This window comes from Tenrec ecaudatus, chromosome 15, assembly GCF_050624435.1.
Source record: "Tenrec ecaudatus isolate mTenEca1 chromosome 15, mTenEca1.hap1, whole genome shotgun sequence".
In the NCBI taxonomy this organism is placed as follows: domain Eukaryota; kingdom Metazoa; phylum Chordata; class Mammalia; order Afrosoricida; family Tenrecidae; genus Tenrec; species Tenrec ecaudatus.
In genome coordinates, this window is record NC_134544.1 from 17,959,330 (window position 1) to 17,987,320 (window position 27,991).

The 27,991-nt window shown below is 52.2% G+C and overlaps 1 protein-coding gene across 13 annotated transcripts in view; it reads right to left on the minus strand.

Moving 5' to 3' along the window:
• Nucleotides 1–2,993: 2,993 nt before the first annotated feature.
• ZNF532 (zinc finger protein 532) overlaps nucleotides 2,994–27,991 on the minus strand; it is a 112,548-nt gene continuing 87,550 nt past the window's right edge. For all 13 annotated transcript variants that reach the window (XM_075533187.1, XM_075533190.1, XM_075533189.1 and 10 more), the window contains 3 exons: nucleotides 12,717–12,829; nucleotides 9,320–9,467; nucleotides 2,994–5,614 (listed from right to left, as the gene is read on the minus strand). In XM_075533187.1, the coding sequence (XP_075389302.1) occupies nucleotides 5,120–5,614; nucleotides 9,320–9,467; nucleotides 12,717–12,829 (756 nt within the window). In that variant the 3' untranslated portion in view covers nucleotides 2,994–5,119. The remainder of the gene's footprint in view (nucleotides 5,615–9,319; nucleotides 9,468–12,716; nucleotides 12,830–27,991) is intronic.

Consider the following 27,991-nt stretch of genomic DNA (forward strand, 5'->3'; position numbering starts at 1 on the left):
ATACATATCAGTAGGCGCCTGATATATATATATACACACACACACATATATACTTATTCTCCAGAAATAACGGATCCAATTAAGCCTGACGAGCAAATTACTCTGAGACTGACCTCAGACTTTCTGGGCCCGAGTGATCGGTATCATAGAGACCCTAATAAGAGAGGGCCCTTAGGTAAAAATAAGATGTTGCAAAGCTCATGTTTGGAAACAGATCCGCCACCATGGTGTAACTTACAAGTATAACCAGAGGAAAAGCTTGGGGACAAACAGCCTGTCCTAAAACAGCAAACGGAATAATCAGTGTGTTTAAATACTGTGCAGAACATCATACACAGCACTGCTTCGTGCGCCAGGATGAAACTCACACATTGGATCTAGAAGCTGGGCGCGGACATTGCTTAGGGAAGGCTGCTCCCTTTCATGAGTGAAAATAACCAGGCACAGAGGTGGCATCCCAGGGTCAGCCCGGCTAGGTAACTAAGAAGGGGCATTTGGACTGTCAGTCTGCAGAGGGTAAAGGGGTAGCTCAAATGGTGGAGCTAATGCCCAGACTGCAATTCCCAGAGCCAGGCTGCATGTCGGTGGTGACCGTTGTGGCCCACCCAGTCCCTGGGGCCCTCACACACCCTCCCCTGCCCGGCCCTGCTAGTGCCCAGGAAGCTCCCATCCCGGACATGTGCCCGGGCTACCTGGAGCAGATGGGCAGGAATGGGTATGAGGAGGGGCCTTTCACCACCCTTTTCCCACAGTCCCCTTGTTTCCCCAGGGTCTGGCTGCAGTTGTGGCCCCTACTGAGTGGCACCGGTCCGAGACTCCAGCTGCTGCTCCCGTCAGGCCTGTGGTAGCTCCTCGTTCCCAGGTGCCTACTGCTCCCTGTTCCACCCACCCAAGTCCACGGTGACGGAGTTGATTCTGACTCGTGTCGAGTCCCCAAGACGGTAACTCTTGATGGGAGCAGTCTCATCTTGCTCCTACAGAGAGTCTGGTGGGTTTGAACTGCCGACCTGGCAACCCTGTAGGGCAGAGAACTGTCTCTGGGGTTTCTGAGGGCTGTATTCATTATGGAGCAGACACACGCATCCTTCTCCCGGAGCAGGTGGCCTGGAACTGCCGACGTGGCAACCCCACAGGGCAGCGTTTAACCCCACCATGTTCTCTCATGGTGCGGCTGGGGGGTTGGAACTGCTGACTTGCTGATTAGCAGCCAGGTGCTTACCCGCTGGGCCACCAGGGCACCCACTGCCTCAGGGCAGACTCTGTCTCAGGGACCAAACAGGGTGGAGTAGAATGGCTCCTTAGGGTTCCTGAGCCTGTACATCTTTACGGGGAACAGAGAACCCCAGCTTTCTCCCATGAGGTGAGAGCTGGTGGCTTCAAACCACAGACCTGGCAATTAGCAGCTCACAATACCTAGACCTTGCAATACACACAAACCAGTATGCCACCAGGCTCCAAATAAGAACCCTATCCACCTGTTTGAATCTGCCTACACATTCTTAAAGACGCCCTCAGGTCTTGATCCTACCAAGTAACCCAGGAGCCCCTGTCCTTGCTGTGTGGGGTAGGAGTTAGGAATCCGCAGAAAGTGGGTTGAGGGGGAAGAAAGGGTTGAGGCTATGGTCTCCCAAATCTGCTTCCCTGCTTTTTCTCACTGGGAAGGCCTCTGTCCCCTTGGTGGTGTGTTTCTTTGTGCACGGATGTCACACAGTTACCGAGAAAATAAAACCCACCGTGTGTGCATGCACACGCACGCACGCACACACACACACACACACGAGTAAAACCACCTTGCATGTGCATCAAAAACTCCAGTCCATCCCCTTTGTGGAGGTTAGATTTTTTAAATGCCAATCTGCTGGTACCTGTTGGAGTTGAGGCGGAGTCCTACCTGTTAGTCAGGTGGTAGCCTGGTGACACCTCCTTGGGGTCTGGCCTTTTTATGAGGGGCCTGGAAAGCTCTCCTGGGGCCTCCGTTCAGCCTGCTCCTTGCTCAGATGCTGCGTCTGCCTTCAGGAGTGGCCCCTTGTGGACCTGCCCCCCCCACGCTGGGAGCTGCATCGCACCATGGCCCCCACCTATCTTGCATCCACTCGATTTGGCAACCACCAGCCTGTGACCTCCCTGCTTCCCACTTCACCTTTCTATGTACTGGGCCTCGTCTACATGAGTCTAAAGGGCTCCAGCTAGCCACGGACCTGTGGACTTGAGTCGGACTTGGCTGCCTTCCTGATACAAAACTCCCGTCTTGATATACAAGTTTCTGAGTGTCACTGGGTTTGTTTCCCGAGACAACCCAGCCTAACGTAATCTTCTCCGTACCCAGTTCTTAATCCTGGTTTTCACATTTCTATTGAAGCAGCCTTTTCAAGCCTGTTCAAGAAATCACGTAGGCTACGCAGTGTCCACTGTCGCCATTCCTCGCTGCCATCACGTCAGCCTGACTTGGGTGACACCTTGCACAATGGGACCAATGGCTGCCATCCCCTGGATGCTCACTGGCCAATTCTGTCCTAATCTTGGTCGGGAAGCTGATGGAACCTGTGTGGCACCACGGACACACACAGGCCTCCACTGATTTTTGGGGGGGGGGTCGTGGCTGCCCAATGCTGTCTCCTCTCTACAGGACTCCTCTGAAGCCCAAGTTGGCTCTTCCGGCTTTGTCCTCCCTGACCTCTACTCTCTCCCCTTCACCTCCTTATCCCTGTTCTGCACTCTGATGTCCCCAAGATCTATGTCCCAGTTCACCAATTCTCTCAACCACCTGGAGGTTTCACCCGAGGGCTATGGTGCCACAGGACGATTTTCTCCTCTGGGTTGTCTGTCTTCGTGTGGGGCCCCCTGGGCGTTTTCCTGATTCTCTTGCGCACTCAGGTATTCGATAGATACGCGCTCAACACATTTCTGGGTATTTAAGAGTCAACAGATCAACATTGGGGTTCTTATCAAACGCCATACTTCCCAAAACAAGAACGTGGCATCCGGTTTTGCGCATCCTTGTTTTATTTGTGGAATAAATGAGTATTTGTCGATATGTACATACACACAGAGCGAGCACTAGGTTTAAAGAGTAAGAAGATCTGGTCTGGATCCTCACCGGCCATTCCCGGGCGAGGAGGGCTGAGGCAGGAACTGCTGAGCTCTGCTCCCTCCACCCCTCGATCACACGAGGGAGGGCGGCGGGCGGGACCTGCGCAGGTGGCTCACCGCACAGGTTTATTGCAAGGTTCAAGGTCAGGAACATCCAAAAGTGCCAGGAGTACAACTTGGAGCCGTACAAATATAAATACAACACGTAACAGTCATTGGAGTTCAAGTTGAGGAATGCTTTTCATGCCCTTGGGTGACACCGATGGAATCGAACACAACAGGAAAAGGCGACCAAAGGGGAGAAAGACTAAAAAAATTATCAAAAATAACAAGCCGACCGCACAGGGGAAAAACAAAACAAATGCCCCGTTCTGATGAGCAGGAAGACCCGCACACTACCGTGCGGACGCGATCCTGTGAAGGAGGGATCACTTCATAAAAGTCCTCCCACCCCGATGCTCTCACAGAAGCTGGGCAGGGGGGCGGAGGGGGGCGGTGTCGTGTTGTGGCGTGTTTATTTACATATGAAATGTGTTCCATCCAGTCGGCGAGATGGATGTAGCACACGACACCACACCTGACAGCAGCAAGACCTTCTGAGAACCCAACTACAGTACGTCATGCAAGGACCAGTATATACACCAAACCACCTCTTTTTAAAAAACAAAACCAGAGAAGTACAAAATATGTTGAGGGATACAGACAAGATAGAAAATGGCAAAAATAAATCCAAAAAAAAAAACATAGACCCCCCCCAAAAAAAAACAAAACACCTAACTCTCTCCCCGAGAACTACAAAGGCAGGGGGGCAGATGCCACAATTCAGTGAGGCAGAGCTGGCCCAGGTGAGATCAACCGTGGGGGTGACCAGGGAGAGCCGGGCCAGTGCGGAAGAGAACGGCCGTGGCAGAGGCTGCATTGCTAAGTCGGTGGAGAAGTGGTGCATCCCGGCTTGGGGTGCTGGGACGTTTTGGCAGTAGCACCTGGAACAGGATACGCCAACTCTGTGGACAGCCAAGGGTTAAGTCGACATGGCTTAGCTTAGGTACCTAGTTTTCTGTCAAGAGCCAGAGAAATACTTGATATTCGTATGGTCACGTCTCGGTAAGAGTTGATAAATTACGAGACAAAAACCTGACTATATCAATCGAGTGCCCTAACGACGGACTTGTAACTTTTACAGGAAGCCCAGCCCTTTCCTACTGTATCCCTTGTGATCTTCAAACCAGCCTTGCAAAGGGGTTCAGATGACTCCCAGCCCCCTAAGTCTCACTCTTGTTTATGCCACTCTCTTCCTAGCCCTCCAGATGGAATTAAGGAGCCCCCATTCCATCCTGGGCTCAGCTGACACCACTTGGAAGAAGTGATTTGCAAGGCTGCTTTGAACGCTGTGTGGTGTGGCCCGAAATAGCCACTTGATGCACCTGTGTGGGGCTGCATCTCAGGTGTGCACACCTGTGGGCCAGGTGTGTCTGAGCTCTGGCAGAGCAGGCACCCTGAGGCTAGTGCTAAGACACTTGAAAGTTCCTAGGTGTTTTTGCGACCCACGGTCACCTACAATTTATGTGGTGAGTTCTAAGAATTAAAAACACTAAAAAAGGCGCTATCTTCGCCAGCCATTCGTCAACCCATTTAAATCCTTAAGTTATAAAATGGTTTGGTCGGAGTCAGGAACTGCCCCTTGGACTAAGAACTCTGTGTAAAACAAAACGATACAAAACGGAAAAATCCTAACCCATCCCTAGGTCCCTCCCCCGAACAAAATAGACTCAAAAACATTTTTCCACTAAATACTGATACAAACATGTAACAAAGAGTATAAAAAGTTATTCATTTAAATATATACAAACTCTTTTAAACTCAAATACTGTTTTAATACTTATCATAGAGGGTAGAGACCACTGGGTGACGAGGGGTGGGCTGGAGATCAACCCAGACCGTCCTGGGGACTACCGCACAGCCCACTGTCTGTACCAGAAATGTCTTGTCTCCCAGCTCGGCCGGGTTTTCCCTTGTGGGTGGCAGGCGGCTACTTCTCGGCGGAGCTCATTCTTTTGGATTTGATGAAGGCCATGCCGTGTGTCCGCATGTGCGTGTTTAAGGCAGCTTCCGTTTCAAAAGTTTTGGCGCACACTTTGCACTTCCGGTCGGACAGGGTGCCGTCGGCCGCGCCGTCCTCGGCGCCGGGCTTGGCCTGCGTGCCGTCCTCGCCGGCGGCGCCGTTCTGCTTGGACGCGGGCTGCGGCTCCTTCAGCTTGTGCACGATGAAGAGGTGGCGGGACAGGGAGGCGTGGGACGTGTAGCACAGGCCGCACGCGCGGCACTGGTAGGACGAGCCGTCGGACTTGTGCTGCGGGATGTGTTCGTGGAACTGCACCAGGTTCTCGGTGGTGAAGCCGCACACGGCGCACTTGTGCACCTTGAAGACGTTGATCTTCAGCTTCTTCAGCGGCTGCGTGATGGCCCCTCGCGGGGGTCTGAACTCCAGCACCGGTTCTTCCAACTTCCGCTTCGGGCTGGGGGCCTTGGAGAAAAACAAGACAACAAGGGGCACGGTTTACAGCCGTCAGCTGGGCTGTCGGAACGGCCGCTTCAGCCTGACCAGGGCACCACGGGGCAAGCACACCCACAACGCCCCGGGAGCTGCGTGTTTGAACTCGGAGCTGCCACCCTGGAGGCGGCCACCCGCCTCTCACCCACGCCCCAAACGTGGCCGAGTTCCTGCTCTGGCCAGTGAACAGCCGAGCCCTGCCCCCGAGGGACGAATGGTCCCCGAGAGTGAGACAGACAAAAATTAACCAAGTCACCGATGGTACGTCAGAGTAGGGCATGGGCTACCGCACTCTGACACAGCGATTCTGCAGCACATTTCGACGGAGCAGAGATGCCCCCGAGTTCTCAAGGCTGTACGTCTTTGTCCCGCTGGGTGGCGTGTTACCTGAACCGCCATCCTTTCAGTTGGCCGCTAAGCACTTAACCACGGTACCCAGGGCACTGCGGAGGAGCTGGGAAACAGTGGGCACGCGAGCTGCAAGGCAGCCGAAGGGCCTGGCAGAGGAAGCTGTGTTATTGAAGCACAAGGGGCGGGACCTGCCTGCAGACACGGAGCAGCAGGCCTGGAGCCGAGGGGAGATGGGGGCTCCAGTGCCGCCAGCTAGCACCTTGTGGGAGATGATGTCAGGGATTTTGCTTGGACTGAAACAAGGAGGGGAGACCCCCGAAGATTCACCTGAAGCCACAGGAAGTGACTAATGAAGAACCAAGTTCACTGCCATCGAGTCTCAGCCCAATCAGAGCGAGCCAGGGGACAGGGTAGACCCACCCGTGGGGGTTTCCGAGACTGTAACTCTTTCCAGGAGTAGAACGCTTCCTCTTTAAAATCCCCTAAGGGAAATTGGACACATCTGATCCCCTAGCCTTGGCAAACTGAAGTAAAAAAGCTCATCTGCTAGGTTCTGTAGGATGTGGGACAGATCAGGCCTGGCCCTCAGGGTGTCCAGAAGTTGGGGTCCCTGCTGAGCTATGGGGGAGGGACACAGAAGCTACTGGACAGGATGGGGACCAAAGGCCTCTCTGGGTAAAGCCATTAAAGTTGAATCTCAAGGGGTGGTGGGTGAGAAGGGAGAAGGTGGGGGTGAAGCTGACAGGAAGGGAAGCTCAGGTAGAGAACAAAGCGCCGTGCACAAGGAGTGGGACGGCAGGTGGGCGTCCCGAGCCCCCTGTCCTCTCAGCTTCTTCCTAACACAGCTTGCTCTGGGTCAGGGACCCAACCGTAGCCCACGGAGCTGGCCTCCACCTTCAACTTCAGGAGGGGCTCTGACTGGTCCATGGAGAGGCCTGCCCGGATAATCCGAGGAGGCTGTGAGATGGGGCAGAGGAGGAGCCCGAGGAGGAGATAAATGTGCAGAGAGTCAAGATGGGCAAGGGCACAGGCCCTGGGCAGACTCTAGGGGTGGACCAGGTCACCCTGGGCGGAGGTTCCTCTGGGACGATGCCGGCACAGGTACCAAAGATTCAGAACAGCAAGCTTCATCGAGCATTCACTTTTCCACACCCACATGTCCCCAAGACAGGTTTCCTTACAACGAACGGCCTGCCCTCGTTCAGCGTTAACTGGCACCACGCCCTCCTACTTCAGGCACGCAAAACGACACTGCCGCACAACTGAAGGCATCTTATAAAGACAAGGAGACACCCTCTTTTGGAACGCTGAACTCGGCTTGGAGCCAGGGATAGAAACCCCAGTTCCGAGAGGGGAGAGGTTTTCCAGTGGCACGAAGCCTCGCCAGTCCCTGCTGTGCTGGTCTTGGCGGTGGTGGTGGGGTAGGGGTAACAGACAGCCATTCCCACCACATCATCTCCTTGCCTCCTCACTGGAAGTGCCCCCCTCCTTCCTTTCCAGCTCGCGGACTTCCTTCACCTGCAGCCCCCCCACTCCAATGTCTCCCAAAATTCCAACCAAACTCGCTTCTCTCCTCCAAACCCCTCCTCCTCCAAGCCCGTGGTTTCCGCAGCTCCGCAGCATCCTTCTTACAATGTCCAAGGCTGATGCTCACTCGTGTGCCCGCTGGTGGCTGTAGGGCAGGCCGACGAGTCAGGCTTCCCACCCCGGTTCTCTAGCTCCCACTCCACAGCCAAACCCTCAACGCTCAGGGCAGGGAACCCAGGTGTATTCCACGAGGTTCTGTGAACCCCGGCTAGTGTGTAGCCCACACGACCACTTGTGCACAGGCCAACGTGCTTTCTGCTGTCTGGTTAAAGCTCACTACCCGTCTATACGAAACCGCAGTGTAAACACGTGGTTTCACGCACGCCAGACCTTGCACGAGATACTGCTAACCACCCAGGGCAGCCCTGGTGGCGCAGTGCTCAAGCGCCCAGCTGAAAGGCAAACGGTTCCAACCCAGCAATCCGCTCCGAGGGAGAGAGAGGAGACAGCCTGCTTCTGTGAGGCTCTGCAGGCAGTTCCACTCCGTCCGACATGGCACCGTGGGCAGGGATCCACTCAACAGCAACGGAGTGTGGTCTGGTTTGGAGTATGACAGCCAGTAAGTCTCCAATGAAAAGTAAACTGTACACGCGTCGCATCATCAGGAAAGGGTCAGTAGACCAGAGGAAGACCCTCAAGGGGACGGATGACGCAGTGGCCGCCACCATGAGCTGGGACCCCGAAGAGCAAGGGAGGAAGGAAGGAAGGTTGTGTGCTGTGTCCACGGCGCCGACTCAGCGAGGCAGGACAACCGCATGTGAGCAGGTAGGGCCTGAGAGCTTCTTGGGGAAGGATACAGGAGGAAGCGGGGAAAGAGTGGCTTTGGAGAAGGGAAGGGTCAGAAGGGGAGTCTGGGGCATTAGCTATGGTTTTATACCCCTGTTCTGGGGGTTACACGTTGGGCTGCTAACCTCAAGGTCAGCAGTTCCAAACCACTAAGCACCCCATGAAAGAAAGACAGGTTTTCCACTCCGGTAAAGAGTGACCGTCTCGGAAACTCACAGGGGCAGCCCTACCCTGTCCCACAGGGTCACTGTGAGTCGGCATCTACTCGATGGCAGTGGGTTCGTAGTTTGCTGTCACTTTCCTCTATTCATAGAAGCCCTGGTGACATCGCGGGCTTCACATCGAGCTGTTTTGTAAACCACCAGGTCGGTGGTTCAAGCCACTGGCCGGTTTCTTGAGAACAATGATGCTCTGTGCCCCTGTGCATATTTAACGTCTAAGGAGGCCCCAGGGGCCCTTCCACCATCCTCTCTAGGGAGGCGATAAGTCAGGGCATCAAGAGAGGAAGGCCCTGGACAAGATGGGTCGACGCCGTGGCTGTGCACAGGCTCAAAATCAAAACCACGGTGAGGAGGGCACAGGCCCGGGTGTCGCGTTCTGTGGCATTTGGGGCCAGTAAGAGTCGTGAGCAACTGCCAGCGTGAGTCAGAAAGAACTCGGTGGCAGAGATTTTGGGTGTGATCCCATTGCTATGGCACAGCCAGTGCTGCCCAGCTCGTCCAGCTCGGGGGCTAACCCACCCGCCGCTCACTGTGGGAGAAAGACAGATTGGCTCTCATGCACGAAGGTCCGTGGCAAAGAGTCCAGAATCAGCTGCAGGGTAGTGGGGTTGATTGGGGGATGGGAGGGGGTGGGGATTCAGGGTTCGCAGGGTCACAGAGCGTGTCTACAGGGCCTGGGAAAAGCAAGTGGGTAGGACTTGGCCGTGAGGCGTGCATCTGCTGCGCCGCTGACCTTGGTGTCCTCTTTGACTTCGGTGTCCTCCCCGTTGGCGCTGTCCGCCATCTCCTTCAGGTCGGGGTCCTTGATACCGTGCATCAGCTGGATGTGTTTCTCCAGCATCAGCCGCTTCGTGAAAGTGCGTCGGGAGTCCGGGCAGTGCCTGTGGAGCGAAGGGCAGCGAGGTCACCACACGCTGACCCCACCACCTCGTGCCGGAGGGATCCCACCCGCTGCTCAGAGAGCCGCTCGGCCGGCTCACAGGAGGCCTGGAGGGGTCCATGGCGGTGTGAGAGCCCAGCCCCAGGAGGAGCAGCCGGCAGGTCAGGAAGGTAGGTTCAAATCGGTGAGAAGGGCTCTTCGGCTTTTGTTAAAACATGGTCAGTGTGCTCGCCACCATGGATATGTGGAGGGCTGTGAGGGCTGTAAGACCCCAGGAAAACGATTTATTAAAGAAATTAAAGGGAAAAAAAAACAAAAACCAAGGTTAGTATGGTCCTTCTTGGACTGGCCGAGTTTGGGTCAGATAGACTATTTTCGAGGGTTGGCCGAAAGTAGTGCTTGAACGTTATGCAAACATCTATTTCTGGTGGCTTTGATTTTTTAAACTGGAAAACGAAGCTTTTCACAAGATTCCCATAGGATGACTCAAAAGGTATTCCCGCAGAATTTAACAGGACAGAGACCCTTTCACAGGAAGTTGGCCAGGACTCCTCGCGCCCTCCTGCCCGCTCTGTCAGCACTGGGGAGGGCAGGGCTCCCAGGCTGAGCACGAATCCAAGATGGGCACTCATCCTCACCTGCTTACCCGGCCGACTAGCTACCATCTAGAGCGCCGTGAGCAGGTACCCCAAACAGCGCAGTAAAAAGAAAAAAAGGGGGATGGACAACAGAAACCATGGAGGGAGACTGCTGTTGGTGTAAGATATGAAAATAATAATAATTTATAATTTATCAAAGAGTTAAGAGGGTTGTGGGGAGAGAGGTAAAAAAGAGGAGCTGATATTAACAGCTCAATAGAAGGCAAGTGTTTTAAAATGATGGCAACATATGTACAAATATACTTGATACAATTGATGTTTGGATTGTTGTAAGAGCCCAATAAAATGATCTCTTAATAAAAAAAAGAAGAAAACTTTTCATTTTGTCTTAGTTAAAATATATATATATATATATATATATATATATATATGGAAATGAGGAGCTGATACCAAGGGCTCAAGTAGAAAGAAAATATTTTGAGAATGATGATGGCAACAAATGTACAAATGTGCTTGACACAATGGATGGATGGATGGATTGTTATAAGAGTTGTACGAGCCCTCAAAATGATTTAATTTTAAAATATATATATTTATTTATTATAGGTTGAATTTTGCTTTTCGTTGGATAAACAGGAATTCCCATTTTCTTAATAAAGCCGGGAAAGAAGACGTGAAAGTCAATGGCCATAGCGAATGTGTACATTCTAAGTCAGACATCAAGAATACCATGAACAAAGGAACAGCCCCATCTACCGAAGAACTAGATGGTGCCCTGCTACCTCTACAGACTGCTCTAATCAGGGCTTGATACAACCCAACCAACTGGACTCGGAGTTGAGGCTATGGCCCTGAGCTATTCTTTAAACCTGCGCTAAAACTAACCCAGGGTCACAGTGTAGCTAAATAACCAATTAGCTTAACAACAAGAAACGAATACCACTTCCAAGGATTGTGCTCCTTGGGAAAAAATTCCCATATTAGAGAAAATGTTCACCAATTACTTTTTTTTAAAAAAAGGAGAAGGTAAGGGGGGCTGCGGGTGCAGGGATGTTCACACGTCGTGAATCGTTGAATGAGAAACTGTAAAAGCCAGTTACTGAAGACACAGTCGAATATAATTCTAAAAAAACCCAAAAAACGCTACTGTAGCAAAGCCATAAAAACCGAAACAACTCACTGCCGTGGAGCTGCTGCTGCTGACTCTTAGCAACCCTGCAGGACAGGGTAGAACTGCCGCTGTGGGTTTATGAGCCTGTCACTCTCCAGGAGTAGAAAGCTTCACTTTTCTCCCTCAGAGCGGCTAGGGGTTTCAAACGGCTGACCTTGAGGCCTGCAGCCCAACGTGTAAGTCCCGCGCCACCAGGTCTCCTTGGCTGCAGCGAAGGAGAATGAAGAAAGACCTCGTGGTCTTAACGGCAAACCTGCTGCCTTCCAGAGACTGGGGTTTTCTGAACGACTGTCCTCCGAGCACTGTGGGTTTCACGAAGAGACCCCTGACAGGCTGTGGCTGGAGCCAGCCCATCACTGGGGAACAGCACTCCCAGAGGAGGAGTGTAACTGACAATCCTCCTGTCTTCCGGCCCTCGGGGGACTCCCCAGTGAAAGCGACAAGCCTACGGGGCAGCAGTTAAGTAGTGACAGCCATTCTAACTAGGGGGGCTTCAGAGCATCCTCATTCTCGGGTCCTTTAGACTTGTTCTGCATGCGGGCTTTACTGGGGACACCCTCTCCTTTCACCCCAACCACTCCCACCCCGCTCCACTGAATGAGAGAGTGCTGAGACAACCGCCCCGAACCCGTCAAGACGCAGGCACCCCTCTCGCTAGCCTGCGGCTCACCCCCTAGTCCTGCCCGGCCACAGCCACTTAGCCTGACCGTTTCCACAGCTGCAGACTGTGTCTACGCATCGCCAGCGTCTTCCTTAGGAAGGGCCTTGTCAGGCTACCAACTCCCTTAGAGAGGAAGGGCTGCGGTGCTGCCTAGGCTGTAAAACCCTTCCTGCTGTGAGTCTTTTCCCTCTTACCACGGCCCACAGGGCCTCCCAGGCTGTCAATATTGTCAGAGGCAGACTGCCTCGGTGCGCTCCCACAGAGCGCCTCTGGGTTTGAACTGGCGGCCTGTTGGCTAGTGGCTGGATGCTTAGCCCATTGTGCTACCAGGGCCCCTCTGGTGAGTAGGTGATACAGACTTGTCAGCGGTGACAACATAGCAGGGCCTGATTTTATCGACAATGAAGTAGCTCATGTCCACCCCACTGAGGGGGCTAGAGGTTGGGCCTTCAGCCAATGTTGTGGACTACAAAAAAAGAGATGCTGCCGACGCTAATGGATGGGCTACGTCAAGGTGAGGAGGCCCAGCATGGGCCCAAGTGCCCACCCTACCAGAGAGTCCTCCTGGCATGCGGAGGGGTGCTTATACCCGGCATGCAGCGGGTTTTTAAGTATTACCATTCAACCAGGAAAGGACAGGCCCACACAACTGCAGGTCAGTAAGAAACGCCTGCTACAAAGAAGGGCCTCGTGGAAAGGGGTGGGCACCGCAGGCTGGAGGGCAACGCAACGGTGAGGGAGAGACCTTCCCTGAAGCGGTGAGGTCCCAGTGTCACTAGGGCTCCCGGGCTCCCTCGGGAGGCAGGCGCTGGAACTTACGAGCAGGTGTACACTTTCCTGATGCCCTTGTGCTTGATCCGGTTGTGGCGGCACAAGCTATGGGAGGAGCTAAAGGACTTGTCACACTGCCGGCAGGGGTGCTTCTTCATTTGCTAAATCAGGAGAGAGCAGAGAGAGAGAGAGACACGCTTATAACACCTGGAGAGTCTGGATACAGAGGAGGTGGGGCGGGGAAAGGGCTGGTTTTAAGAGGGCACGGCAAACTGAACTCTAAAACACTGGAATGTTCTCCCAAAAGAAAGACAAGCCCTCAGGAACAGTCATGGGAGCTGCAATATCATGAGGAGGGGGGTGGTCAGGGAGGGGGAGGGACAGAAAAGGGGAACCCCAGATCCCCCACCCTGTGAAGGGGGCGAATAACAGAAAATGTGGGGGAAGGGAGACAAAGGAAGTGTTGAGATATGAAATAACAATCACAATATATAACTGATCAAGGACACGGGAAGGTGGAAGGGGGAGGAGCTTTTATCAAGGGTTCAAACAGGAAATGTCTTGGAAATGATGGCAACATATGTATAAATATGCTTGATTACAACTGATGTATGGCATGTTGTAAGAGCTGTAAGAGCCCCAATAAAATGATGGGAAGAAAAACAAATAAAAAATAAACGGGGGGGGGAGCACTTGTGTGTTTGATTCGGTAGATACGCATCCAGGCATTGACGGCATATGAAAACGTGACGCCCGTCTTTTTCACAGCGTGATGGCGTCTTTTAGCTTTGGTTTAAGCAGCTACTGTAGGAAACCAGACCATGTCACTAGCTAGCAAATAAACCCACTGCGTTTGGATTGCCGTATCCAGAAGGAATTCACACTTTTTTTCAATGTGCTTACCCTACAGATGAGACCGCTCACTAATTTCAAACAGTTAAAATCATTTCCCCTTTGCAATGAACTATTTATGGTATAAGGGAATGAAAACAAAAAGGGTGGAACCACAATGCAGAGGGAGAGAGAGAAAAGTCAACAGTGCAGGGCCGATGGGTTTTGCCCCCCTTCAAGTTTTCCACTTAGGCTAAGATACATTAGTTTCCTTTGTCTTGTTATTGAGAAAAACACGTCAATTCAACCCGTTTGCGTGCCACTGGGCGGGTGCCATCCTGGGAGCTGGGCCATCCTCCTCACCCTCCTCTCGCACACCACCCCTCCTCCTTCCTCCACACTCACTGCCTCATTCTCCTCCTCCAAGGCGCTGCTTTCCATTAGGCGCCATAGACAGCTCTCACAAGAGCTTCACGCTCCAGACAGCCTTTTTTTTTTAAACGAATTAAGCTAAACTGCTGTCCTATTTTAAGATGGCTTCAGAAGATATTCTGGCTTTGTGATCTCAAGATTTTCTCAGGGGAACAGTTTCGAGGGTTCATCCATCCCCCCACCTCCTCCGGCTCCAGAAAGTCTAGAATCTAGGAAAACGTCCATTCTGCGTGTGTCCATTGCCTTCAGCGCCTTCAGAGTCTGATGGGCAACAGCCGGGGATGGCAGCTGGGTACCATCCAGTCTCTGGTCTCATGGCAAAGGAGGAAGTTGGTCGTGGGGCCATTGCCACCACACACCCCATGTCCTCCCCTTCCTCTCCCCCGGACTCTCCTCCCACTTGTTCCAGGGGACGAGAGACACATATTCATTTTAACTCACAGTGTCCCCACTAAAATTAATGGTTGAACATGAAAACAAACCCTTTCAGTATTTCCACGCTTAGCAGCCAGGAGCCGAGCGATATCACGTCACAAGGAAATTAAATAGAGAGCTGTCGGCCTTGGGGGTGGAACAAAATCTGGCCCCACCCTTAAGAATAGAGCTGAAAGTTCTCATGGGAGACAGCACTGCCAGCAGTCCCGGAAAGAAAGGCAGCACTGACATTGATCCCCAGACGGGGCCGTCCTCAAGCTGAACTGGCAGGTCAAGCTCAGCTGTGGTTGAGGGAGTGCCAGGGACGGGCTCACCACCAGTCACTCAACTTCCAGCAGGGCAACCATGCCTTCTGGCAGGGTCGGGGGTTCGGGGGTCAGTCAGGGGGGCCACTGACGTTCACAATTCTCAGCACCGTCCTCGGAGCACAACAAGAAGTCAATGTTCTTCTCTTCATAAGAACAGCCAACTTCCAGAACCTCCCTCTGGAGGGTGGGAAACAGTGTCTTTACAGAAAGCACATCTGCCTGGAGGTTGCACAACCAGGTCTCCATTCCAGACGTGACCGGCTTCCTGGTATTTGCATTTTATCTTTATTTTGTCAGGGAAAAGGAAACACAACAACCATGCGTTTACGAAAACACACTGCCCCGCCACTCCCAAAGGCCCTGCTTCATAAAACTTGGATCACAGAGTCTGCGGACCATCAGGGAAGTGTCTTGAATACTGGGTTTGGATTTATGTTCCCAGAGGATGAGCCTAAAGCTTTCAGGAAAGAAGGAAGTCAAAAGGAACAAACCTAACGTCTGACCTTCGTTCTACTTAATTCCAGGTATTAAAAGTGTATCCGCACTGAATGCCGCTGGAACTCGGGTACAGGAGATCAACAACATGCCGACCGGTGCACCAGAGGAGACAACACCCAGGTCATCTTTCAGAAAGCAACACCCTGGTAACTCATTGCCATAAAGGATGAAAAGCCGAGACCAAGCCCAACCACCGCCAAGGAGTTGACATAAAGGAAGTGGAGAAACAAAGTATCTTCTTGTTACTCTTGCCCAGCCAAGAGGTTCCAAAGACATGCAATTGGATTTGCTAAGAGGGAGAAGGGCTTTCTATTCTCTTTCTTGTTACTCTGTAGCTACATTAGCTAAGCAAAATTTCAATAGGGAAATGTCAAGAAGGAAATCCTAGGTAGATAATAAATGAAGAGGAGCCACTTTAGCTGAATCAATAATTATTATTTTCAAAAGAGCTGAATGTGTGAGAGACATCCTTCCTTTCCATCAGCTCTATAAAAAATAAACACATTAAAAAAGCAAATGTGAACGGCTGGATCCTTCAACGATGAGGGAGAATCTCCTAACTCACAGGTGGGCAGACAAGGAGAGGGGTCCACACTCGTTTCCAGGTCAGACCTGCCAAGTTCAAGACCAGACCCAACCCAACACCGAGACTTCTCTTTTCCGCTACATCTCAAACAATCTTAAGCCATTTAAAGACTTGATCCAAGGTTTTCTCATACCGTCGCTTCAACCTTGCCTTCCCTCCTTCCCAGTAACTGCTCTATGGCGCAGAAAAGAGCTTTTAGGAACCAAACCAACACAGGGGAAGCGTGAAAGACGCGGAAGTCCCTTCTCATTGTGTTTTCAAGACGGTTTTCCATTATCCTGAGGGAAGAGGATCTTAGAGAGCCAGGGCCGTAGTGAACTCTCGATCGTTAACTAACATCAGAAAGGGAACCACTTGTCCCACTCGGTGAGGAGTCCTTTTTGTGCGCTTTACAACAGAACTCTTCTTTAAAAATAGTGAATAAATACGCTGTCGGGGTCAGAACATTTGAAGTGTAACAAACATTTGTGTGTGTGTGTCCTACATTTTCTCTAGATTTTTAATCTTCTCATCGTCTCAGCTTTCGGGAAAGAAAAGGCACCAAGCCACCCGGTGGTTTTAAATCCCGCTGCCAGTCTTTGGGCTCTCCGCTCCCACCCCAGCTGGCTTTGGGCTCTCGCTGCCTGCAAAGCCCACAGCAAAGCTCCTCCAACGGTGGGTCCCTTAACTCCCTAGAAGGGGTGTGTAAGTGCATGTGAAATCAGGGTCTAGGAAAATGTGGCTTCAGGAAAGGGTTTCTGGACACTCAGGACCAGAAATTAATCCAAAATCGAACTCACGCTGAATCCCAGGTGTTTCGGCAGCGCTGGCTGGTGTCGTAAATACCTCGCAGAAAAAGGGGTCGCCAGTGGAAACAGTTCAAGAAGGCCTGATGGCACAATGGTTAAGCGCCTGACTACTAACTGAACGGTGGGTGGGCACAACCCACCAACTGTTCTACAAAGCAAAGCTGCATCGTCAGCCTCCAGACAGGTGACAGCCCTGGAGCCTCCACGGGGCAGGTCCAGCCGGGTGAGATGGACTCTGTAGGTTTGTGGTTTGTTCACTGCGGACATGGACACACACACACACACACCCGTTTTCTTGTGTCACTTGGTGAACTTGTCTTGGACTGCGACAAGCCCTATCCACGAGACATTTTCCACTCTGACCATGAGCCCCTTCTTGCCTCTTTCTGTTTTGAGTCACATCATAGAAATTAAAGTTGGTTTTAATTCATCAAGTTGATTTTGACTCCTACTGCCCCCCGCCCCCAGGGTAGAGTGGATCTGCTCCCAGGGGTTTCTGAGGCTGTAAGTTTTATACAGAACAGAAAGCCCATCATTCTCCAGTGGAGTGGGCTGATGGGTTAGAACTGCTGATCTTTCGGGGAGCAACACACATGTACCCTAATACCCCACCAAGCCATCTCTCAAGAGGCCCGTTAGTGCTGGTGGGTAAGTGTCGGACTGCTAACCATGAGGTTATTGGTTCAAACCCATGAAGAAGGAACAAAACCAATCGTCTGATTTTGAACACGTAACGGCAGCAGCCCTTGAAATGTGTGTCCTGGGAAAGGAAAAGATCTCTTCCTACTTCTGGGGGTTTTATTCCACCAGCGTATCTGCATACTTAAAAAACAGAATGCAGTCAGTCCTGCTGCAGTGCCACGTGGGCGTATACAAAACTAGAAAGCAGAACCAAGGGGCTTTGTGGGGGAAGAATGATGTTAAGACATAACACCCAACCTTCTCTCGGTGACGCCTTAGGAGACAAGATGGGAATCCAGTCAGGGCGGGGCCCCGTTTTACCCATGTTGAATGGTTAACAGATACATCCACATCTATATCTGTCACAACACAGCTTGAAAGCAGATATAATATAGATGGCACTGTACCTGGAAAAGACCTGCAGGTGCTTGTTGGCAGGAGGGCTGGAGCCTGTGAGTTATTGTGAAGTGGTAGAAGGAGACTTATCTGAAATTGGAGGGAAAGTTAACACCAGTTGCATACCGGTGTGACTCGTCACGCGGCGAAATGAGGTGGCTAGTGGGAGCCTGAGGTCAGGGTGTGTGGTCCCCGCGTGCCTCCATGCTGCACTGCCTGCTGCTCACCCCCGCCCCCACCACCACCCCTTTTGGCTTTGAAGGGCAAGATCACGCAGGTCATGTTGTTCTCAAAGGGTTCCTAACACCCCGACTGCCTCGGAGTCACGTCTTTGTGTTGGAGATAAGCAGAAGAGCCGCCTGTCCTGAGGCGCCCCCTTGCCACTCTGCATGTGTTTAAGGGGAAAGACTGCAGACTGCCCGGGGCCCACCCATGGAGAACGGGCTACACCAATGATGTGAGTCTCACGTGCTGCTTTAAAAAGCATCACCCTGGAAGACGGCCGTGCGCTCCCAAGAAAAGAACGGGTGCGGCAAACCACGCTCTGCCGAAGGAAGCTGCGGGCCAAGAGGGAAAGGTCTACGCATTTGCTCCAAGAAACCCATCCGTGAGTCAAGTCTAAGGCACACAGCAGAAGGCTGTCAATCATTACAGGAGCAGAAAGCCTCCTTTTCCTCCTCAGGAGGGGCCGTTGGGTTCCAACTGCTGACCTCGAGATTAGTGGCCCCAAGGGCAAGTCCCACCCTGACAAACGTGCAAAGGAAGCTTCAGAAGTTGCTTTGGGATCAACAATGGTAGGAAGGGGGCTGTGTTCACTCTTCTGTCTTGTGAGTATATGAAGTTGAAAGGCCTTGTAGATCCCTAAAAAGAATGTGAATTCGAAGAAGGGCACACTCGAAAACAGCCGTCAGCAGGGAGGTTTGGGGACCAGGAACACTGGAATTGGGGGCACCCCGTGACAGATCACAGTCCAGCCGGGTCCATTTGCTGGTTGCCCAGGGCAAATATTTTATACCCTACCCTTCATCCTTCCTTCCTTCCAAGTCCACTGCCGTCCAAATAGCCTGTTCCACCACCTTTGGCATTTTGTGTTCTAACACCACGGGATGCCATTTCCTGGGTGTTCTGGATCCCGTGACTGGAGCACTCTCCAATTGCAGCCCCAGCATTTTGGAGATCAGGCCTCTCATGGAGCATGTAACCCCCTACCCCCTTGGTGGTATCTGGTTCTATGAGCTGTAACCAACATATTCAGCCACGACAATGAGGACACAAAAATGCTCCATCACCCTCAAAATCCCACCTGTCCCCTCTTAGTCAGGGCCCAGCCCACACCCAACCACACCCCATCTTTGACAAACCACCAGCCTGATCTCTGTCCCGCCCTCGGCAGGAAGCAGGCGCACACAGTTATCCATTCCTTCCCGTCCTGGGGAAGTGTGGATTGTGAGCACGCCCCGGCGGGGGAACCTACGCACCAGCTGAAAGGGGCACCTATAGCTGTGGGCGCCTGTAGCTGCGGGCACCTATAGGTGTGGGCACTTATAGGTGTGCTTTCGTCGTTGCGGCGACACTTCGCATTCTCTGATGAGAGAGGGCATATTCGGGCGCAATGTTTTCAATGAAAAGACAAAGCTCCTGATGATCGATTCAGTCGACCTCTTCCACCAAAGATAAACCTTGAACTCTTATTAGTTGGAGTTTGAAACAAGTTTTGACTGAAGAAGAAAACCTTTGGGGGGCATTTCCACTCCTAGAGTCCAGGAACTGTAAGTGATGCATCTCTGCATCCCAGCGCCTGCCTTCAGAAAGCAGCACACGCTGACTGGTGGCTGCTGGACGAAGAGCCCCAAGAAAGAACGACTGGTGAGCGCGTAGCGCATTCTGCAGACACACACACACACACACACACACACACAATCATAGACTTCGGAGGAAGTGCTGGACACGGGGAGCGCTCTGCTCTCTTTGGGGAGCTGGTAAAACGGGAAAGAATCAGAGGCTGAGGTCAGAGTCGAGGAGAGGGTGGGGACACAGGACAGGAGGACCAGCAACTCTTCCTGTGTGACAAGGGACAAGCCGGCAGAGCAGGCAGGCGTCTGGTGGGGGAGGAAGGGGACAGGACATGGAGGGGGGTTCCTGCCGGCACCTTCCTTCCAAAGTGAACAGGTGTGGTGTTGCTAGATGGTGTGGCCTCCTTTTCTTGCTCTTAGTTGTTGTTTTTTAAAATCGTGAAAGTAACATATGCTTTTTCCAAACAAAAGTGACGGCAAAATACTTTCTCATCTCACCCTAGGAATCTTGTGGCATGGTGGGCTGGATTACACGCTGCGTTGCTACCCAAAAGGTCAAACACTAAACCAAGCTCGCTGCCCTCGAGCAAGTCATTTCTGACTATAGGACGGGGCAGAACTGACTGAGTTTCCAGGGTGGGAATTCTTCCTGGGAATAGAAAGTCCCATCCTTCTTCCAGGGAGCAACTGGCGGTTCTGAACTGCTGACCTTGCTGTTGGTAACGCAACGCTACCCCTGTGCCAGAAGAGGTGGGCTGAAAGCGAGGACTTGGAGCCCTTGCTGATGAAGATCAAGGATTGCAGCCTGCGGTGTGGATTACAACTCAGTGCAAGGAAGATGCAAATCCTCACTGCAGGGTGGACCTAACATCATGGTGAAGGGAGAAAAGATTGACGTCATCGAGGATTTTGTCTCGCTTGACCCATAATCAATGGTCACGGGCGCAGCAGTTAAGAGATCAAAAGGAGAGTTGTATTAGATAAATCTGCTGCCTGAGACCTCTTTAGAGTGTTGAAAATTGAGGAGGTTGCTTTCAAGACGAAGGTGTGCCTGACCCAAGCCATGGTATTTCAATTGCCTGATATGCATGTGAAAGTTGGATAACGGAAGACTGAAGAAGCAGCAATGCATTGGAATCATGGTGCCGCTGAAAAATCCTGGACAGTCCCGTGGACTGCCAAGATAGCCAAATCTGTCTTGGAAATACAGCCAGAATCCTCCTTAGAGCCCTGGCTCTCCATCTTCCTCAAGCCGTGACCCTCATATGACCCAGCCATAACATTATTTCCATTGCTACTTCATAGCTATCATTTTGCTACTGTTATAAATCGTCATGTAAATATCTGATCTGCGGGATGCATTTTCATTGTTACACATTGAACATAATTCGAGCACAGTAATTAATCACAAAAACAATATGTAATTACATCTTGTGGAATATTTATTTCTAATGACAAATCAATGAAATTTTGTCCTGAAGCATGGTGTAGCATGGGTGACAGTCTTAATATAACAACAGTAAACTACAATGCTACATTTTGCGACAGTATGGGTAAAAAGCCAACTTTTTGGTTCCTAAGACCATGGGAACTATCTGTTTTCTGATGGTCTCAGGTGATCCCTGTGAAAGGGGTCTCGACCCACAGGTTGAGAACCATGCCTTAGAGGCAAGGCTGATACTTCAACTCAAGCACTTTGGACATGTCAGGAGAGGCCAGTCCCTGGAAAAGGACATCATGTTTGGTGAGGCCAAGGGGCAGCAAAAAAGAGGAAGGCCTTTGACAAGATGGGCTGATAACAGGGCCGCATCGTGTAGGTAATTGCTTATGAGCACACTAAGCTCAAGGCACACACTTTTCTAATCGGGAAGACGTTCACCCGATTGTGACTGGCATTTATTCTAGAAGGCTCCACACTGGCTTCCGAGTGTGGAAGCAGGGGAAAATTAAGGAGGCTGTCGGCCATAACCCAGGGAAGAGATTACGAGCCCTGAACTAGGAAAGCAGAGTAGTGGTGAGGGGTGGATCTGGTATCTATTTAGAAAGCAGAGCTAACAGGATATGTGGTTGGTTCATTGGGATTTGGGGTGGGTGGAAAAAGGGAGAGAAAACAAAGATCACCCCTTCTTTTGCTTTGTTTTTTTTGGCCTGGGCACAGGGAACCCTGGTAGCACAATGGTAAAGCACTTGGCAGATAACAGACGGGTTCGGTGGTTCAAAGCCACCAGCCGCTCTGCGGAAGAAAGGGCCTGGCGACCTGTTCCTGTTAAGACCTACAGCTTAGGAAATCTCTCTCCTATAGGGTTGCTCTGGGTCAGAATCAGCCTGTGGGCAACAACAGGAGGGGGAAAACATTGGGTGAGGGGTGGGGAGGAGTCGGAGCTGCATTGTCCATGTGTGAGCCTGAGAGGCCCACTGGGGTATCTACCGGAGGGGCTACTGGGGGACCTACTGGGGTGTTTAAGGCCGGAGAGAAGTGCGTCTGCACCATCAGGGCCGAGGCGGCAGGTGAACCCTGGACCTGGACACGAATGCTCCCAGAGTGAAGGGCACCACAACATCAGAGGCGGGAAGGTGATAAGAGTTGTACAAGCACCCCAATTAAACGATTTTTTTAAAATCTGGTAATGGTTTTAAAAAGTTAAAGAGCACACTGAAAATGTCCAAAGAGCAAGCGTACTAACATAAAATATTATTTTCTTAGCACGTGTGTTCATTTTTTTTTTTCCGGTTCTCAAAAGAATCCACACCAAGGAGGTCCCGCTGGTAAAGTATGATCAACTACTGACCCTGAAGGGGTAACAAAAGAGAGGTTTGGCTCATCTCCAAGAAGAACCAACTTCTCCCTCGCTTATCGACTGGTTCATCCAACATTTCACACTTAGGACGATAGCACCCAAATCCACTATCCTGCAGCCTAACAATACATCCTGCCAGTAAGCAATGTCAGGTGTGAGAAGAGAGTAACTTGGGCCGCAGGTGGTGGTGAAGCATATGTATTACCTTGGCTGGGCCTCAGTTTTCAGGGGCTTAGCAGTTACCGAATGACGCAATTTGGCAGTTACATAATGATATACTCACTCTCCATTTTTCCGTCACGATCTGCCTTTTGGAATCTAAACATGTCCATCAGTGAGTAGTGGGTGGACGCCCATTACCATGAGACCAGAAGGAATAGATGGTACCCAGCTACCATAGCTGAACTTTTTGAGTAAGGACCCCACAAATGAAGCCCTAACAGGAAGAAATGCATGCAGGGCACAGAACTTCAAATTCAGGGAAATTAGGCTTATTGGCTCCACTGAGACGCTAATAGGAGAGTCACCTTTGGACCTGAAGCTGGGACCATCCCATACAGCCATTGCTACACTAAGCGGTTTTGCCCGATTAGAAAAGCGTGTGCCTTCAGCTGAGTGCTCTCAGAAACAATTATCTACACGTGGCCAATGTGACAAAATTCACTCTAGAGCCTAGAAGAGTGAGCACTTCACTGGGCAGCGAGCCTAGTGACCGGGCCCGAGCGCACTGACAGCCGTCCCCGCTCTTCCTTCCCTCTGACCCTGGGCGGACGCGGGGTGCTTCTTCACTTTCTCCACCAACCCTCCCAACTGCTTTTGTTTTTAACGGTCGCAAGTATGCACATATTTTTAAAAACTCAACCTCACTGGCATTAAGTGCATGCTGACCCTTACTGACCCGAGAAGAGGATGCCTGACGACCTTCCGAGACTGCAGCTCTTTATGGGAGTAGAAAGCCCCGTCTTTCTCCCACGGAGCGGCGGGTGGTTTCTAACTGTCGACCTTGAGGTTAGCAACCCAGTGTGTAACCGCTATGCCACCAGGGCTCCTAGATAAGAAGGCATTTGCCGATTCAACCATTTCGACATGTACGCTTCAGCGGCAGTATGTTGGGCTATTTTACACAATCATCCCCAGTGTCGTTTTCCAGAATATTCCACCAGCATTCACAGCAACACTGTGCCCTAAAGCAATCCCCCCACAACACACACACACACACACACACGGAAATTCCCCTTGGTGTCCCTCTCTGTACACACGCATATGCTCTGTTCTTGACACCTTTGCCCGTTTCACAAACCCGGGATCACACAGGACCAGCCCTTTCCTGGCTGGCTCCTCGTGCGCGCCGCGCCTAGGACATGGATGCAGATGTGCCGAGTTTAAGGGATTCCAGGGAACCCTCCTCCCGTCTGGCTCTTCTCCTACCAGAATGCATTCTTCCTTACATCTCAAGGTGGTGCTGTCGGGTAAGTGTTGGACGAACTACAAGGTGAGTGGTTCAAACCCACCAGCAGCTCTGAGGGAGACAGGTGAAGCTTTCTGCTCCCGTCAAGATTTACAGCCTCTCCACACAGGGTCAGAGTCAACTCAATGGCAGCGAGCGTGGTCTTTGTGTGTTTCTTCATTTGAGGTGGGCTGCGGGAAATCTGCCCCACCGCGACCCTGCTGTGGTGGTAAGGCCACAGATCTTGGGGGGGGGGACTGTGCCCCACAAAGGGTCTGTGGCCCCTCGTCCATGAGCTCAGAGGGAGCCCTGACCTCTGAGTCACCTCCATGCTGCCTTGACCACCATCTTTCTGGAGCCAGCCAGGGCCCCGGGGCCTCTTCCTGCCTTTGAAGTCCCTGCTGGGGAAGGCAGTTCCTGCTGTGGAAGGCAGGCGTAGTTTCCGTTTGGCTCCGCTTTTGAGGTACTATCCAGTTACAGATTGGATGGGCTGCGAAATTCTTAACTGATAAAGTCTTGTCGGACTCTGGAACACATGTTCCTAAATAAAGACAAATGACGCTTGTGCTCCTGGGGCAACCCACAAAAGCCCCCTCCGCCGCCTCCCAGGGCCATCTGGCCCCCAGACGGGAGCTGAGGGCAGCCGAGCATTCACTGTGGTCGGTGATGGAGGCTTTGTGTTCATCTTCCCCGCCCACCTGGGGGCTAGCTCGACCTTGACTCCATCAACTACAATGTCTTTTGGGAAGAACTGGTCTTTCCAAAGTAAGGGAGCAGAAATCTGACCATGCCGATTAAGGAAAAAAACAACAGCAGCAAAAGTCAGCCGCTGTTTTCAGTACTTGTTTGGATGAAAAAGCCTAACCGAGGGGACGCTGGGCCTGGACGAAACGTCTCTCCTCCGGCCCTGTCACCCACATCGTGGGTCTGCACCTGAACCATCCTCCAGGGACCCCAGGACACAGGGAGGGTGCTAGGTTACTGAGGGGGAGTAGTCCGAGTTGGGGGGTAGGTACAGGGCAAACGGGCCAAGAACTGATGGTTGGCAGCAAGGGTTCAAAGTCGCCTAAAGACGGTGTAATCTAACATCCAACAGACCCTGGACGAGGAAGAGGGGCAGGCTCATGTTGGCTCCCAGCCACCAGGGTCAGGGGCAGGCCTCACCTGGGGCAACAAGAAAAGCCCCTGGCTGGGGGCACTGTTTGCCGTCAGGAAAGTTCCAGATCCAGCATGCACATCCACCTGCAGTGGATGGGGGCAGGGACCACGTCGCCGCTTGTTCCTGTCTTGGTGGCAGCACCAGCCCAGCGCCAGGGGTGCTGCCATCTTCTAGCCTCCTGGACACAGACAGGCAAAGCCAGACGGAAAGTGGCCTCCTTGGCCCCCACACATGCAGCACTCCCAGCTGTCAGACATCTGTACATATCTCTGTCTCCGTGCCGCTTGTCCGCACCAAGGCCTAGCCACTTAGCAACTGCTCGCCTGGCAGCTCTCGGCCTTCAGAGACGGGCCGTGCGTGCGTGGAGGTGTGCACAGGAAGAGTCCACCGACCAGCGTCTGCCAGCACTTGCACAGAGTGCCTAGCTCTTCAGGTGTGAACCCAGCCCGTCTCTTTACCAGGCAGCAAGACAGAACGCAAGGGGCTCGCTCCAGCACAGGCAGAGGGAGTCAGCAGCACTGAGGGCCGGGCCCTCCCGTGGAAACTCCTGCACGAGGGCGTGGTTCCGTCAATGTTTCCAGGGCTTTCACTGACCGGGCTCTCCCTGCCCTGAAGGCTGCGGCATCCCGTGAAAGGAGATGCCACAGGGGCAGAGGATGCTGGCCCAGTGGGGCTGGGGCAGGGGGGTAAGAAGGCTGTGATGCATGGGCAGAAGGACAAGCACCCCCATTTGCTGAGACCAGATGAAAAGGGAAGGCTGAGAGGGGCGAGGGAAGACAGAGGTCATGATTGAACAGAGGTGGGCTCTGGGGCTTCACGCGGAAAACCAGCCACCCAGGAGCTCAGAGGTCCTCTCGCTGAGAGCTGACTCCAACGCCAGGGAGGGGTCTCTAGCAGGTAAAGCCTGCTTGCCCACAGCTGGGTCTAATCTCAGAAACATGGGCTTTGCCTGGGATCTGACACTTGGGCCACCTGAAACCAACTTTGCCTGTGGTGCTGGCCGACCCCACCATGGCGACCGCTCTCCCTCCATCGAGGTGAGGTCGGAACACAAAGAACTAACAGGGCCGGGCAGAGCAGCCTCGTAGGACGACCAGGCTGCATCTTTACAAAAGCCAACAGCCACCTCTTTGTCCCACGGAGCGGCTCGTGGCTTTGAACTATAGACCTTTCTGTGAGCAGCCAAGAGCTTGACCACAGCGCCCCCAGGGCTCTTTGCTCTAGCTCCAAACTGAACCTGTTGCCTTCAAATCGACTGGACAGGGAGGGTAGAACTGCCCCCAAGGGTCAACAGGCCACACCCCTTGGCTGATACAGACTGCGCTATCTTTCTGCTGGGGAGTGGCTAGTGGGCTCGAACCGCCAGCCTCACAATTTCAGGAGATCTGTGCCTACCAACAGGGCCTCCGGGACTTCCTTTAGACCAGCGGTTCTCAACCTGTGGGCCACAACCCCTGGGGAGGGGGAGGGATGGTGTGTGGAACGACCCTTTCACAGGGGTCACCTAAGACCAACAGAAAACACACATTTCCAATGGTCTTGACTTAGGAACCGAGACACCGCTCCTCTATCCGTCTCCGGGTGGGTCCGCCCACATGCTGATATGCCCACATGCCAGTACCCGGCGTGAAGACTGCTACCCATGCTGCACCATGCTTCTAGACAAATTTCATTTACTTGTCATTAGAGATACATGTTTCACAATATAGAATGACATATTGTTTTGTGGTTCATCACTCTGCTTTAATTATGCTCAAAAAGAAAAAAAATTATGCTCAATTTGCAACAATGAAAATACACCCTGCCTATCCGATATTTACATGACGATTCATAACAAAAATGACAGTGACGAAGAAACAACCAAAGTAATCTTATGGCTGGGGTCACCACAACATGAGGAACTGTGTGAGAGGGTCGCGGCATGAGGGAGGTAGAAAACTACTGGACCAGACACACTAAACTCCAACCTCACTGTCACTGAGGCGAAGTCCACTCACGGGACCCGACAGGACAGGGCAGAGTTGCCCCTGTGGTTTCTGAGACGGTTACTCCTGATGGGGGTGAATGAGAGTCCATAGGGAGCTGCAGGCACGGTGGCAGGTCTCCCATCAGTGTCCCCGTCTCTGTCGTCTCCCACCTGGCAGCCACCACCTTCCCACGGGCCACCCGTCACCAACAGGTGCTGCGTGTCTAATGAGCTGTGAACGCAACTGTTGTACATTGTGTTCACATGGGAGGTGACGTTCTTGTTGAAAGAAACAAGACCACTTCTCGATGGATCCCAGAGGGCTCCTCCAAATGCAACATGCAGGACGCGGATTCACAACAAAGCAGCCATTTCACTGGTGGAACTACCTCAACGTAAGCGTTTTAAGAGTCTCATGCACTAAGGACTGAGCTAGGCAGGCACCTAAAGTATTTTAAAACCAGCAACATCGTGCACTTCAAGGGCAAATCCCACACACACACACGCTACAATACATGAGGGGGCTTCAAGCAGCTCAGGGAGAAAGAGAATTCGATGGTAATGGGGCTTTCCTGCTCTTGGATTTACACCCAGGGCAAACACGGACACAGATGAGCGCCATGCTCCTGGAACCGCTGACCGGGGTCGGGGAGGGTAGATGTATTTCGTGTATTCCTCCTAAAACCTGTTTCTAGGATGGCAGAATTTGGGCAGAAAATAGGCATTCCTTCACCAGCGGGGAAGTACAAAAAGTTACCACCTCCCCACGTCGGGGTTAAGGGAATGAAAGATGGGTTCCTGTCTCACCCGTGCCTCGTCACAGCGTGGTGCCAAAACCAGAAGCATAAACCCACTGTCACCAGCCCACTTCCGACTCACAGCGACCCTACAGGACTGAGTTGAACTACCACTGGGCATTGCCAACTTCCACATTGTTAACAGACCAGAGAGCCTCATCTTTCTCTCGCACAGGCTGGTGGGTTAAAACTATCCACCTGGGGGTAAGCTGCCGGTGTTAGTCTGGGTAGACTAGAGAAACAAATCCATGGACACACATATGTGTATAATAAGAAAGAGATTTATATACAAGAGCAATTCAATATTGAGAAAACATCCCAGCCCAGTCCAGATCAAGTCTGTAAGTCCAGTATCAGTCCATATGTCCGATACAAATCTACAAAGTCCTCTTCAGATTCATGGAACAC